Here is a 15,149-nt window from a genome sequence, read left to right as displayed (position 1 = left end):
GATAAACAACACCATAAATAATTAGCTTGTTTCATTTTTTTCAGATTTAACATTGCACTTAAGACATTGACATAATATTAGTAGCATTTTCTACTGTGTGCCAAGGTGCCATTTGCTAGCAAGCCTACCCAACAAGGATTCACTAGCCTTTATCTTTATGATGTTCATTCCCTATGGAGAGGTTGCTGGCAGCAGAATACAGATGCCGTTTTTAAAAAGTTATAGAAATGATAATGGGGCTAATAAAATTTATCATGATATATCCCCCCTTTACCTACCTTTGTTTCCCCTTGTTGGATTTTCAGGCAATGCTTAACAGAAAAATAGAAAATAAATACAGGCCGGGCGCAGTGGCTCACGCCTGTAATCCTAGCACTCTGGGAGGCCGAGACAGGTGGATTGCTCGAGGTCAGGAGTTCGAGGCCAGCCTGAGCAAGAGTGAGACCCCGTCTCTACTAAAAATAGAAAGAAAATATCTGGCCAACTAAAAATATATAGAGAAAAAATTAGCCAGGCATGGTGGTGCATGCCTGTAGTCCCAGCTACTTGGGAGGCTGAGGCAGAAGGATCGCTTAAGCCTGGGAGTTTGAGGTTGCTGTGAGCTAGGCTGATGCCATGGCACTCACTCTAGCCCAGGCAACAAAGTGAGACTCTGTCTCAAAAAAAAAAGAAAATAAATACAGTTCTTTGTAGTAATTGCAATTTGATTTAATAAATAATTTCTTACTATAGTTAAATTCTTTTAATGGCAACGAATAGAGTGTTGCGTGTTTAGATTGGATGTCACAGCTAATCCACAGCTCTGATTCAGACTCTTGTTTCTTGTCCAATGTAGCCCTGGACTGAATGAAACTTTTACTATTTTCCCTTCACTATGTTCAAGCTTTTCTTTGTCTTCAATACTTCGTTTCTCTCCTTAAATTTGGTAAATTCCAAGGCTCTGTTCTCCTTTTTCCTTCTATCTTTTCTAGAGTTTTTATTTCCCTTCTTCAATCTCATGGTCCCATTTTTACGTGGATATCTCAAAAGCTGTCCTGTCCCCATCCTGTCCCCATCCTGGTGTCTCTTCCCAGTTGGTCCTCAGTCTGGCCACACGATAGTATTTCTACCTGAGTGCTATACTACTAAAACTTCAAATAGACATGTAGCCCCAAGCTCTTTGTTTCTGTTAACCCACTAAACTCTACCTCTTAACCCCATTTCCACTGTCTTTTAAAACCAGTGGTTCCTGTTACCTTTTAAATTCTGTCAGGCTGCTACCATCTCCTAGGCACCAATGCTCAGTGTTTTGGGAGATCTGTGAATTCAGTATAATTAACAAAAAGACCTGTCCAGTTCTTTAATTCAAGAGGTTTAAACCAATTGACTGTGAGTAGTATTTCCGAGATGCCCTTGGATGGGGAAAAAAATATTACTTCATTTCAGTAATCCCTAAATCAAAATTTAGTTTTTCCTTTAATTATCAATATAGGTAAGAAACCACAGTAGTACGTACTGCGACTTTGTCACCAATAGTAATTACAAATATTTTCATATTTCATTGCAGTTGCTGGAGATATCTTGAAATATCATTTATGCTCACAACCAGTAAAAATTACAGTTATTAGACCTGCCACTTAACTGTATAATTTAATGCCTTAATAAAGAAGTACATATAGTATCATAAATTTGTTTTTTAAAATATTTTGATAACTGTATTTTAAAATGTTGGTCTTCTTTTATAATCCTATTTTATGGATTTAAAAATACTATTAATATTTTGAGGGGGCTCCAGAGGCTTCATCAGTTTTCCAAAGGGTCCGTCTTCCAAAATAGGGTAAAAAGAACCCCTGTTTTCCTGGAACATGTGCTCATATAAAAGTTGACAACCATTATAAGCTTTAAATGCTGCTACTCATTTATTCATTTGTTTATTCATTCAGCATTCTAAAAATATGTACTAATGTCCCAGGTGTTACTTTAACCAGTATTTCAGTTTTTAGGAACAAGATATTAATTTATAAGAACCATGGACTCTTTTGAAAGCTTTTAATACAGCAGAATAAACCTAAGAAAAAGATGAGTGTGTGTTACCTTCTAGTTTGGTGGCAAATAACACAAAACTAAGTGGGCTTGCTAGCCATTTATCAAACAGATTTAGAATGAAGATATTAATAAGCTGGAAAGAAAAGAGATAAGAAATGAGAGGGGAGGATGAGCCAGGTATAATCAGAGACCTGATTGAGTACATTATCCTAGTGGCTTTTTATGTATAAATTAGGCACTTTGGGAAATAAACTGATTTTAATCTATAGCCATATAGCAGAATGTTCTGAAGCTCTTTGAGTCATTTGTGGATTTCAATTAGTTATTCTTCTTATTCCTGACCCCCAGTATCTTGGATGATTACATAGTTTCTAAATAAAGAAATTAGCTAGGGATTATAGTTGAATTATATTTACCGTCTTGCAATTCCGACATCTATTATTACATAACAAACCACCCCAAAGTGTAGTGGCTTAAATAGTGATACATTATCATCTCTCATGGCTCTGTGGGGTCCTTGCCTGGGGTCTCTCCTGTGTGTGCAGCCCTCTAAAGACCTCACTGCTCTGTGTGTCCACAGTGCTTCCGGTGCCTCAGTGTTCCTCTTGGCGGTCCCTCTCTCAGCAGCGTAGCCTGGACTGTTTCATATGGTGGCTCAGGGTGCCAAGAGACGGCAAGCGGCACCTGCCAGTGCTCTGAAAGGCTGGGCTCCCAGTGGGTACAGCACAAAGAGGGCACGTGTTCCATTGGCCAGACAAGATTCCTCGAGGTGAAGGAAGAGACTCCATCTCTCATGGAGGCATTGGCCTGTGTGCACGGGGAAGTCACCTACTTCTCATTTCCTCTGCTTTGCCTTCTTTTCTTCCTCAGACGAGATCTTCCTTCTGGGTTCTTAATTTCCCTTTAATAATTTAATTGATTATTTTCTCTTAGGCTAATTCCTTTTAGTTTCTCATATCTAATCCAGTCTCCATCCATTTTTGTCTGTTTTCTGTGAAGCTCTAGCATTCATGTCTCTTCAATGTCACTACTGTTTTTTTAGGCCATCATGAGCTGCTTGTGCACTGTTACGGAGGGTTTCCTCCTTGGCTGTTGTATAGTTTGGAAGCCCCCCAAACCACTTTCATTTCTGATACCAACTGCAAGTTTTTGGGTTTTCAAAGTCACTGTCAGGTTTAATAATTTGCTGGAAAGACTCCCAGAACTCTGAAAGCTGTTATACTCCCAGCTATAGTTTATTAGAGCAAAAGGGCACAGATTCGAATTGGGCAAGGAAAGAGGAGCAGACATCAGGGTCTAGAAGGGCTCCAAGCACCGAGCTTCCAGTTGTCCCCTCCCAGTGTAGCTGTGTGGAGGGTGCCACTTCTCCCAGCAACAATGTGTGGCAACACTGAGTAGCGCCAACCGGGGAAGCTCACCCAAACCTCGGTGTCCAGACTCTTTATTGAGGCTCAGTCACATAAGCATAGTTTGTCACACAGATATTGTTGACTGGTCCCTAGTTCACCTTAGTCTCCAGACCTTTCGGAGATCAAGGTGATACCGTGTAGCCACAGGCACCGCACCATAAATCACATTGTTAGCATAGACTGTGAGGTGTGGCACAAAGCCACTCTTATCGAATAGGATATTCCAAGGGCTTAAAGATCACTTCCCAGGAGCTAAGGGCAAAGACCAGACCGCTCTTGGGACAAGGTTAATCCTTAACTGCTGAGTTGCTTTATCTCTTTCCCTCTTCAGTCTTACCAACATGCTCTTGCCAGATAAATCTTTCTAATGAACAGTCTTAGTCATGTCACTTTCCTATGCAATAACCTATGATGTCTTCTTAATACACTTTTGTCATAGGTTCTAGTATACTTACATGAAGATAACTCTTTTAAATGTATCTGTTCATATAATGAATGTATTTAATGAGGATGTATTTATCAGCTACTATGTCAGGTATAGGAGATACAATGGTGAACAAGACAGAAATAGCTCCTATCTTCAGTTTCTACCTTAGGAGGGATTTTCAAAGCCTCAAGCATATTTCTTGTTAGTTTAGTTAACCTCCAACTTACTGATTTTCCTAACATGCCTGTGAAACAAGAGACCTGAATTGATAACATTTCCAGCCGCTAGTATGTATTGAGCAGTTAGGCATTCTACATCCATTACCTCATTTCATCCTAACAACACTTTGAGTAGCAGCAAAATCATCATTGCATCAGAGATGAGATGAAATGGAGGTGATATTTCAGGTTTGTCTGCTCTAGAAACTGCACTCTTCACCACTGTGTGATTACTGCTAGACTGGGTAAGCCTTGGCAGCATTTTGCTGCAGTTGACTTTGATCTTGCATTGTTATTCTAGCCCAGGGATCAAGCATAGCTTTTGTCTGTGTTAAAATTTACACTTTGGGTTGCTACTACATTGTCAGCTGAGTTGGTGGATCAAACTCATTACTGGTCCATATCAGTAATACTTCTACAAATAGTAGAATCTTTATTACTTTTTTTTAGAGACAGGGTCTCACTCTTGTTGCCCAGGCTAAAATGCAGTGGCTGTAGCTCACAGTAACCTTGAACTCCTGGGCTAAAGCAATGCTCCCACCTCAGCCTTCCAAGTAGCTTGAACTACAGGTGTGTGCCACCATGCCCGGCTAATTTTTGAAAATTTTTTTAGAGACAGGGTTTCACTATGTTGCCAAGTCTGGGCTCCGACTCCTGGCCTCAAGTGATCCTCCTGCCTCAGCCTCCCAAGGGGCTGGGATTACAGGCATGAACCGCCGCACCTAGCCATAATCTTTGTTCTTTACAGAGCTTCATTATATCACTTGAATGTCATCTTGAAAAAAAGAACAGATGATATTTGAAATATTTTTTAACTAGATAAAAGTTGGTAACAATAATTATGCTATTAATACTTGAAATTTTCTAGTAGTTCATTCTAACTGCATTCGTTGGTCTGAGTTTAACAAGAGAATGATGACTTCTCTTAACAAGTTGGTCGGTGTTATACGTCTGAAACCTGCACTGAATTACACCACTCCGGGAGGGCCTGGAATGTTGCTTTGTCAGTGATGAATTATTTCACTGCTCTTTAAAACAATAATATTATGAATAATAAGCATCTCAGTTTATTTACTCAAGTATATTTGAAATGATACATTTGGAGATCTGTACTTTCTAAGCTTTATAATAGGCTTATTTCTTGAAGGAAATAAAAATAAAATGTACAATTCAGGATAAAACAATCTAGCATTTTAATTATGTAAATAAGTGAGGGAAATAGTATTGCTTTTTGTAATTTCTTACTGTTCTAGCACCCCTCTCCCCCAAAGGTCTGTTTTAGAGCATTTCGTTCCAGTTGGCACTTCTCTTCAGCATATCGGCGGGTGCGTTTGTGGGTGTAAGTGAACACACTATGTTGTATTGCCTTGCGTTGGTTGCAGTGGAGAAATATTTGTTCAGATTGCTTTTCTCTAATTTAACCAATGTTCAGCGCATTGGACGGAAGGCAGGTCAGAATGGCTAAGAGTAGGGCTCTGAAGACAGACTTGGTTTGAATGCTGTCTTTGCCATGTATATAATAAGCTGTGTAACTGCGGGCAATTTAATTTATCTCTCTAACTATCAGGTTCATGATTTGTAAAATGGGAACAGTAATAATTCCTACCTAATCTTGTTTAAAAGATTAAATATGGTTTGTGCTAGGCATACATTAAATGCCTAATAGCTCCAAAGGCTAGTGGTTTTACTTGTTATTAGAGGATGTATAAGTTTTCTTTCTTTTTACTCATTAAAGAAAATCGCCACTTTAAAAAAAATAAATGGTCTTGGTAATTAGCATTATTGCTAAATACAAAGCAGCCACTTCAAGGAAGAACGAAAAGCAACAACACAAATAGTGGTTTCTTAACAGTGTTGCTCTCAAGATGTCATACCTTGATTCTAGTGGTCAACATATAAACATTTAAATTCATGCCTAATTCTTCCCATCAAATGAAAGTCTTTGGAAACTACGAGTTATTAAAATCCTCTGGACTATGGAGTCACCTAACCTGGGTTAAAATCTAGGCTCTGTTATTTATTTACTGTGTAACTTTTGGTAAGTTACTAACTATCTTTGTGCCTCAGGTTCCTTGTAGATAAAATGGGGGTAATAAAAGTGCCTACCTCATAGGGATATTATGTGAGGATTAAACAAGATAATATTTGTAAACTCTTTAGTATAGCATCTGGCACATACAAGGATTAACTCTTTTTTTATATTGATGGTACTCACACAACTAAACTTAATCTTCACACAAATATAATAAACACCTTTGATGGAGACACATTTTGAATCATGGATAGAATAATTCATTCTTTATTTCATAGACATTGACTAGCTGGATATCTACATAAGAAATATGTCAGGCATGGAAAAATCACAAATTCAAGATCTTCTTGGAAATGGTCATTATTTTAAAAAAACCGTTTTGAAGATTGTACATAATTATTATAAATTATATTCAATCTTTTTTATTTAGCATTTGTAGTAATATTATAACTTACATTTCTGCCTGATAAACTCAGACATGATTTGACCTATATTTCTTGGCTTGTTACTGTAAAGGATTATTCAGTCAAGGAAGAAGCAAGAATTGTGTAGGACAGTCTTGAAGTAATTACTGTGGACTTCAGAATAGTCCTAGTGGAGAACAGTTGCTGAGAAATGAACCATGATTTGATTGCTTCTGGGGTGCTACAGCTGTAAAAGTTTAGTAACTAATGGTTCTGACTGTGGGAATCAGTTTCAGGAAACAGTAAGAACTTTGGATTTGACAACAGAAGTCCTGGGTTCAAGTTCTGGTATTGCCACTTAGTATATAACTTCAAACAATTTCTTTGTTCATCGGTTTCCTCTACTGACTATATAACTACAGACAATCACTTTGTTCATTGGTTTCCCCTTTTATAAAATAAAAATAATAATGTCTACCCTGATGTTCTACAGGATTGTTTCGTAGGCCAAGTAGATAAAATGTGAGAGCCCTAGGCACGTTTTTATTGATGTCAAGACAAGGGTGAAGAACCAAGCATTTGTGTTTCTCTGTGACACCCCAGCGATGTGGCTTGGCCTGTGGAAAGAGAAAAGCAAAAGGGATATTTGCTATTTAAATTCTATTCTAGCAATTATACCAATATCAACTCTATTTAATTGATTCTAATTCTATTTATATACATCACTTTACCTCATAGCATATGATTTTGACCTGTTTGGCAGAATGAGAACAGGGGAAGAGGAACTTAGGTTAGGGACAGATGTTTTTGTTTGTTTATTTATTTAGAGACAGAGTCTCACTCTGTTGCCCGGGCTAGAGTGCCGTGGCGTCAGCCTAGCTCACAGCAACCTCAAACTCCTGGGCTCAAGTGATCCTCCTGCCTCAGCCTCCCGAGTAGCTGGGACTATAGGCATGCACCACCATGCCTGGCTAATTTTTCTATATATATTTTTAGCTGTCCATATAAATTCTTTCTATTTTTAGTAGCGACGGGGTCTTGCTCTAGCTCAGGCTGGTCTCGAACTCCTGAGCTCAAACAGTCCACCTGCCTCGGCCTTCCAGAGTGCTAGGATTACAGGCATGAGCCACCATGTCCAGCCTGTTTTTTTTTTTTTTTTTAAACAGTCCAGATTATATTTTTCCCCCAAATTATATTTTTTCCCCAAATTATATTTTTCCCCCAGCTTTACCTCACTGATTAATTGATTGATTTATAGAAACAGGGTCTTGCTCTGTCACCCAGGCTGGAGTGTAATAGTGTGATCATAGCTCACTGCAACCTCGAAGTTCTGGACTCAAGTGATCCTTCTGCCTCAGCCTCCTGAGTAACTGGGATTATAGGCATACTGCCACGTCTGGCTAATTTTTCTTGTTTTTTAAAAAGATGAGATCTTGCTTTCTTGGCCAGGCTCGTCTCTAACTCCTGACCTGACGTGATTCCCACTGCCCCCTTGGCCTCCCTGGGATCACAGGTGTGAGCCACTGCACCTGGCCAAGGGGACAGGATTAAGGGCTGGAGAGGGTCTTGCTGTGAGGCTGGATATCAGAGAAGGGTGAGTTTTGTCAAGGCTTTGTCACCCAGATAAGGTCTTAGGAAGAGTCTCGGGCCTCTTCCTTTAGGGGCAGGCCGGGGGTGGGGGGAGGAAAAGAGGATAGGATCAGTATGTTTTGGAGTACAGAGACGTTATGGAGGGGCAGTATTTGGAGGTCCTGTTAGAAGGGAGGAAGCCTGGGAGGTGACAGAGCTCTCCTAGAAGAGGGTAGAAGTGACCCAGAGAAAGGATGGCCAAGATAATTAACTTCCAGGAAACACTACGGGGTCAACTTCAATTATGAAGCTTCTTAAAACTGGAACTTTTTTCTTATTTGCAGTTTTCATTTTCTGTTGATTTTTCAACAGTTGCTAAAGTGAAATTATCCTAAAGCAGCACAGAAAGACACGTATTTATTTCGGATCAGGTGAATAGAAGCAAAATTGCCTTTCTGTAAAGCAGTGGGCTATGGAGAAGGGAAAACTTGGATCAGAGCTTGACTGGTGGTCCCGAAAAGGAAAGCAGAGGGGCCAAATCTTATTTTTGTTTGTGTTTCATGTAGGAGCTGATTTATATAAAAATTTTCACATTCAACTCTGTGGACACTAGACAGTCTGGAGGAACTGCCAAAATGTTAAAGGCAGGCTAAGATTTCAAACGTTTGCTACATGTATCTTTATGTTTTCTGTATTGTTTAAATTTACATTATTTATTTTCATAATGAAAAAACTCAATAAAGGCAGTTTTTCTCCCTTTTTCTTAAACTTTTCATTTTAGAATAGTTTTGGATTTATAGAAAACTTGCTAAGACAGTACAGAGTTCCCATATATTCCACACCCAGTTTTCCCCATTATTAGCATCTTACATTAACATGATACATTTGTCACAATTAACCAATATTAATGCATTATTATCAACTAAGGTATATGCTTTATTCAGATTTTCTTTAGTTGTTATCTAATGTCCTTTTTCTGTTCTAAGATTCAAACCAGGATATCACATTACATTTAGTTGTCACATCTCTTTAGGCTTCTCTTGTCTTTTCCTTATTTTTGATAACCTTAATATTTTTGAGGAGTACTTGTCAGGTATTTTGTAGACCAGTGGTTCCCAGCCTTTTTGCAGCAGGGACTGGTTCCATGGAAGGCTATTTATCCATGGGGTGGGGGGGAGTTGGGGAGCTCAGGTGGTGATGCAAGTGATGGGGAGCAGCTGTGTAGGAGGAGCCTCACTGGCTTGCCCGCCGCTCACCTCTTGCTGTATGCCCCCCTTTCCTAAGTTTCATGGAACACAATTTTTCCTTGGAGTCAGGGGGTACTACAGACCAGTATTGGCCCGGGGGTTGGGGACTGCAGTTGTAGACTCTCCCTCCTTTGGAAGTTGTCTGATGCTTTTCTCATGATTAGATTGGGGTTATGGGTTATTGGGAAGAAGACCACAGAGGGGCCAGAGCTAATTTATGTTTGGCTTCTGCTCAGTAGACACCCTCAACCTTACTAGGTCTATGGGGAAGGAGAAAGAGGCCAGGATCACTCTTCTCTGGCTTTCTCCTTCTGTCCTGCTGTTTACCACCATCTCAGTCTCATCTGCTAGCTCTCAACCCACTTCCTCCAGGAGTTTCTATTTCCTTTCAAAATCTTACCCTCTTCTGCTTTGGTGTTTGTGTCGTCAGTGGCCAAAGCTATGGGGAGTTCTTTGTTCTCCCTGCCCATGAGATGACTAGACGAGGAGTCGCAGTTGTGTTTCTGCTGTCTCCTGCTGAATTTGCTTTCCCATAGAAACACTGGTGAATACTGGAATAGTTCTATGGGTAACAATGGATGATCTCTGTTTCTTCAGTTGAGCTGAGAAACTAGCTATCCTTTCTTGCTTTACTTACATAAGAAGATGTTTTATAAGGTCTAAACAAATTATGGCTATGTATAAATTTGGGACAAAACATATTATTGGGTTGGAGACTGACTGTATTACAGAGTGGCAACATAATTGCAATGGAAAATAGAAAGATAACTTGGGTGTGTATTCAGGCCCCACCAGGTATTGGCTGCAAGACTTTGAGCAACTCATGTTACCTCTGTAAAAATCAATTTCTTCTGTGGATAGCGATTAAAAATACTTAATCTCATAAAATGAAGGACAGAAGGATGCTTCCACAGTGTTATAAAAATGACCTGTTTTAAGCCCCCAGCTGACATCAAAATCAATAATGGACCCCTAGAAGCTTTAATATTTTAATCAGTTAAAAGACAAGGATATCTCTGCTTACCATTACTTTTAAACATTGTTTTAGAAATTTTGGCCTGTGCCAAAAAAAAAAAAAATATGCCCCCCCCCCAAAAAAAAGAGAGAATTGCAGGAAAAGAGCATCCTAAGAATAACTAATGAAAAGTGAGCTGGGCATATGTAAAGCACAAACAGGTAGGAAGAGCCAAGACATTTTTTTGAAGAAGAAGTTGGAGCTATTTCTTCTGACCAAATATTAGTATGTTCTATAAAGTTTACACTGTAAGAAAAGAGTTGACAGATGGATCAGAGGAACAGAAATGGGGATCCCTGAATCTGGTGTCTAGTTGTTGGCTTATTGAACACATATGCTGTGCTAAGCACTGAAGTAAGTGCTTTCTGTACATTACCTCGTTTAATCCTTACAACAAGACTGCAAGGTGGGCATTGTTAAGACAGACTTGCCCATGTGTCAAAATTGACATCAGAGTTCAGGTGTGCCTCAAAGCAAATTCACACAGAAGAACCATAAAGAAATGAGTGATTTCACCAGTAGTGCTGGGGAAACTCTGGAAGAGGCAATGGTCAAAATCATAAGTACTCGTCTCATGCTATACCTATGATGAATTCCATATGCATTAAAAAAAAAGAAGCCAAGGGTAAAAAGGCCATGACAAGGGTTGGAGGGCAAGTAAAAGAAAATATAAGTAACTATTAAATTGATATTGGACTAGAGAAGAATTTTCTAAGCGTAAAAGCCATAGAAGATACCACAAAACATTATAAATGATCGATATGTTTGACTACATAAAATTTAAACACCTGTGCATCAAAACCCATTATAAACCAAACCAAAATGCGAACAACAGACTGGAAAAGTTAATGAAAATATTTATACAATTATACAAATGGTTAATATCCTTATTGTATAAAAAGCTCTTACAAATCAATAAGAAAACCACAAATCTCCTAGGTAAAAATGGGTAAAGGCTATACAAAGGGGAGAATTACCATAAATTTAAAAAATTGCTCAGTTACAATAACAAAAAAAAACTAGAATAAAAAGTAGATACAATTTTCACTATGAAATGAATATGTAATTTATGAAATTGCCAAGATATGTTTGTGAATGTTTAGAGAAAAAGGCACTACACTGTCCTACACTGCTGATTGTTCTTTTGCTGGGCAATCTATAGATTTTGCCCTTTTGGTGGGCAAAGGATAGGCAAGCGCCATGAAAAAAAGTCTCTGCTTTCCGTTTAGCAATTCCATTTTGGTGAATTTCACTTATGGAAATTAGCAGATATAAAATCAAGATTTTTGTGCAATGAAATTATTGCAATGTGAGGTGTACTAGGCAAATAAAAAAATAACTTATAAATATCAGGAAGTGTTTGAACAGATTTGCCATGTAAATATGAAGACTATGATTAAGATCATATTTTTAAAGACTACTATATGGGAAAATGATATGATGTTAAGAGAAAAAGGCAACATATGTTGCATATATGAAATAATTTCAATCTTATTTAAAACACTGTGTATATGAGACTGTATTGAAAGAGAACAACACAAAAAATATTAATTTTTCTGAGTGGTGGCATTATGATTAATTTTCATTTTCTGTGTTTTGCATATTTTGTACAATGAATGTACTTTGCTTTTATGACTATGCAGAGTTATTAAATTTACTCTTTTAGAAGTTGTGAAGATTGAATTAGAAAATGTGGCTGAGAAACCAAGAATAAAGTTGAGGTTTTAGAAATGTTAATTTCCTTCTATTTTCATTTATTGGAACCTCAAATAGGAACTTGAAATTTTAGACTTAATTCTTTATGACTTGATAGTGAATTTTTTAAAGCTGACAAGATAAAATAATATTTTGTGGTGGCAGTTTGAATAGCCTTCGATAGAGTTGAATGAACTCTATGCAAATGTAGTTAGAGTTAACTACAAAGTAGGATGTTCCTTTCTTATATTTAGATTTCAATACCAGTTGGAATAATTTTCATCTTGCACATATTATTATACCCTAATAGGAAATAAGCTAAACACATTTTTTTCCTGATGGAATAAAGTCATGATTTTGTAAAAACAGAGTCAGCTTTAAACTTCATTTTAGAGTTCTTGTACTCAGAGTGGGGTCCTTAGTTTTCAGTTTTGAGGTTGTAATAATATTATAGGATCCATGTCATGTCATCTCTTGCATAATCAGGCTTTTGGCATTTACATGCCTTTGTATTCTGGCCTTTGGTAAACAATATTTACAGTAATGAAGTTTGAGAGAAAATGGATTTCTCATAATAGCTGTGAAAGAAAATGATATGGGAAAATGTTTTCCCGTGCCAGCATTTTTACACAGAGGAAAATTCTTTTGCATTATCTTTATTATAACTGTTACAATTGCATCTCATGGGCTTATTTATTTCAAGTTCAGGATTATACTTCTTTGTGTATCTGGCATAGTTCTATTTTTAAAAATTCTATTCAAACTATGGGTATCATTGGTTTGGTGTGCATGCTTTTCTTTGATTTGTAGTTATCTAAGCATTTCCTGCAGATATCTTGTTTTCACTAGAATGTATCATATTTTTTCTATCTTACTTGTTGTCCCTTTTTAAGGTACTTCCTATGTTTTTAAGTCCATTAGTAATGTACATTTGTAAGTCACTGTCATGGTAGATATATGAAATTCTTTCATGTTCGCTAAATGTTTATTTCTTTTTTTTCTTTTCTTTTTTTTTTTTTTTAGGGAGACATTGGATCCTATTATTCACGAAGCTCCAGAAAGGTAATGAAAAGTAACACTAAGCTTAACAAATATATTATGTTCTGTGAACAAGTTTCCTTTCTTTGTTATAATTATTAATATAAACATGGACTCAAATGAATTATTTACATGAGATGATGCTTTTAAACCAGTTTCTTATTATTATTTAATTACAGAATAATTTGAAAAAGATTTTATAGTTTTGCTTAGTGGGGCCTCCTGGTCACCTGGAAATGTGCTCTTGGTAGGACGAGACCTTAGGGCTGTTAGCTGTGTTTCAAGTCTGTTCCTCTGCTGTGCAGTTTGAGGCTTGATTTTATGGCATGTACAAAGTCATCGTGTCCCTAGGGGACTGATACAGCCTCAATTTTTCCACTAATAATACCATGAAGACGAAAAGTCTACTTGGGAGTCTGATGATCAGGTATTTGCTTCTAGATCCAGACTTAGAACAAGGAGAGCCAGTTTGAGGATTTTCATAGTGAAAGGCCTTTAGCTGTGATAACCTAATATGTCTGTGTAGCCTTGAAGGATCTTCTGCTCAGTGCGCAATGCAGGCCACCTTTCTCATATACGGTGGTGGGTAAATGCTGCAGCTCTTTCCCTTTTAGCTTCACATCTTCCTGGAGTGCTCACCGTCTTCCTGGAGTGCTCACCATTCATGTTTCCACATGCTCATAACATCCACCAGTCTTTCTGCTTTTAGTATCTCTTCTTTCCAACCAGCAGGATAAGGAAGGATTAGGACAGACTGCATTCGAATGTCAGTTCTACTTGCTTCATTTTCCTGATTTGAAAATAGATTCGTAATAGTATCTGTCTCATAAGTTTATTGTGAAAATTTATTGAGATAAAATATTTAGCCCCGTGCCATAATAAGAGCTCAATAAATATCAGTATAATTCATATTATTATAGTTAGTGTTTTTATTAAGATGACTTCTGCATTTATATGCATATATTTTATTAGGTTGGAGTATGTGAAATTGCCATTTGGTGGGTCAAAGATAGTCGAACACCAGTTATTTCATATGGTGACAGCTAATATTAATTGACTCAAATTTGCTATCTATGGACTTTTAATTATTTTGCTTCTATAATATATTCACTACCCAATCCTTTGATGCATAAGTACACTTGAATTATCTTCCTAAAATGATATTTTTTGATCAGTGAAAGCACAGGGTAGTGCTGATTTTTTTTTAATTAACTACTCCTAAGAATGATAATGTAGTCTATTAAGATTTTTATATTGGTTCAGTAGACTCATCATGTCGCCAGCAGGGTTCCCGTCTGGCAGGATGTCGTGATGTTGCTGGTCAGGATTATTTGTGTCACTAGTAATAAGCTAAAATCAGATTTATCTGGGTACACACAATTTCATCTTAGCCATGTATAATATGTTCTATCTTTCAAAATAGTTTTGTATTTTTAGTGTATTTTCTTTCTCAATAATTTTAAGGTGCAGAAGTATAACTGTCTTTATCTTTTAAAGATAAAAAATAGAATCATATGTTAGATAATTGGACCAGAAGCATAGATCTAACTAGTGACTATCTGCAGAGTTGAATGAAGATCTTCATAATTTCAAAGCTAAGACAGGCTTTTATAGGTCTCATCTGAAACTCATTTGATATAATTGGATACGTAAAAATCTTAAGTGGTTGTTTGAAATAATAATGGCACAATCAAAACAGAAATGGGAATCTCCCAGCTTCCCTCATGCCAGAACTTCCAGGATTCTGTGGTTGCTCTAAAGCATTCTCTGTGCTGTAGAATTTTAGATGTAGTATAGTTAATAATTGATATAATTTTTAGAAGGAAAGGAACATGAATTTCACTGATGCTCTGATGAAGAACAAAAATATAGGCTGTTATATCTCGATTGCAATATTGTAGTTTTCCTTAAAGCATTTATGAGTGTGAAACACCTATTCATGTATGAATTTAGGACTCTCTTGTTCCGTTCTACTCACATATTTGTGCACAGTCCAACCTCATTTATATCCTTCAGCCATTTAAACAGCTTCTGAAATGAATGTGTGGTTGTGCGTGAGAGATGCTACCT

General features: G+C 37.3%; 1 protein-coding gene across 4 annotated transcripts in view; it reads left to right on the top strand.

Annotated features, from left to right (window-relative positions):
- The window catches only part of ANK3 (ankyrin 3), a 618,703-nt gene that overhangs the window by 84,820 nt on the left and 518,734 nt on the right, over positions 1-15,149 (top strand). For all 4 annotated transcript variants that reach the window (XM_045568777.1, XM_045568776.1, XM_045568774.1 and 1 more), the window contains exon 2: positions 13,065-13,103. In XM_045568777.1, coding sequence (XP_045424733.1) covers positions 13,065-13,103 — 39 coding nt within the window. The remainder of the gene's footprint in view (positions 1-13,064; positions 13,104-15,149) is intronic.

Source organism: Lemur catta, chromosome 14, assembly GCF_020740605.2.
Source record: "Lemur catta isolate mLemCat1 chromosome 14, mLemCat1.pri, whole genome shotgun sequence".
Taxonomy (NCBI): domain Eukaryota; kingdom Metazoa; phylum Chordata; class Mammalia; order Primates; family Lemuridae; genus Lemur; species Lemur catta.
Note: the sequence above shows the minus strand (reverse complement) of the source record. Positions and strands in the feature narration are given on the sequence as shown.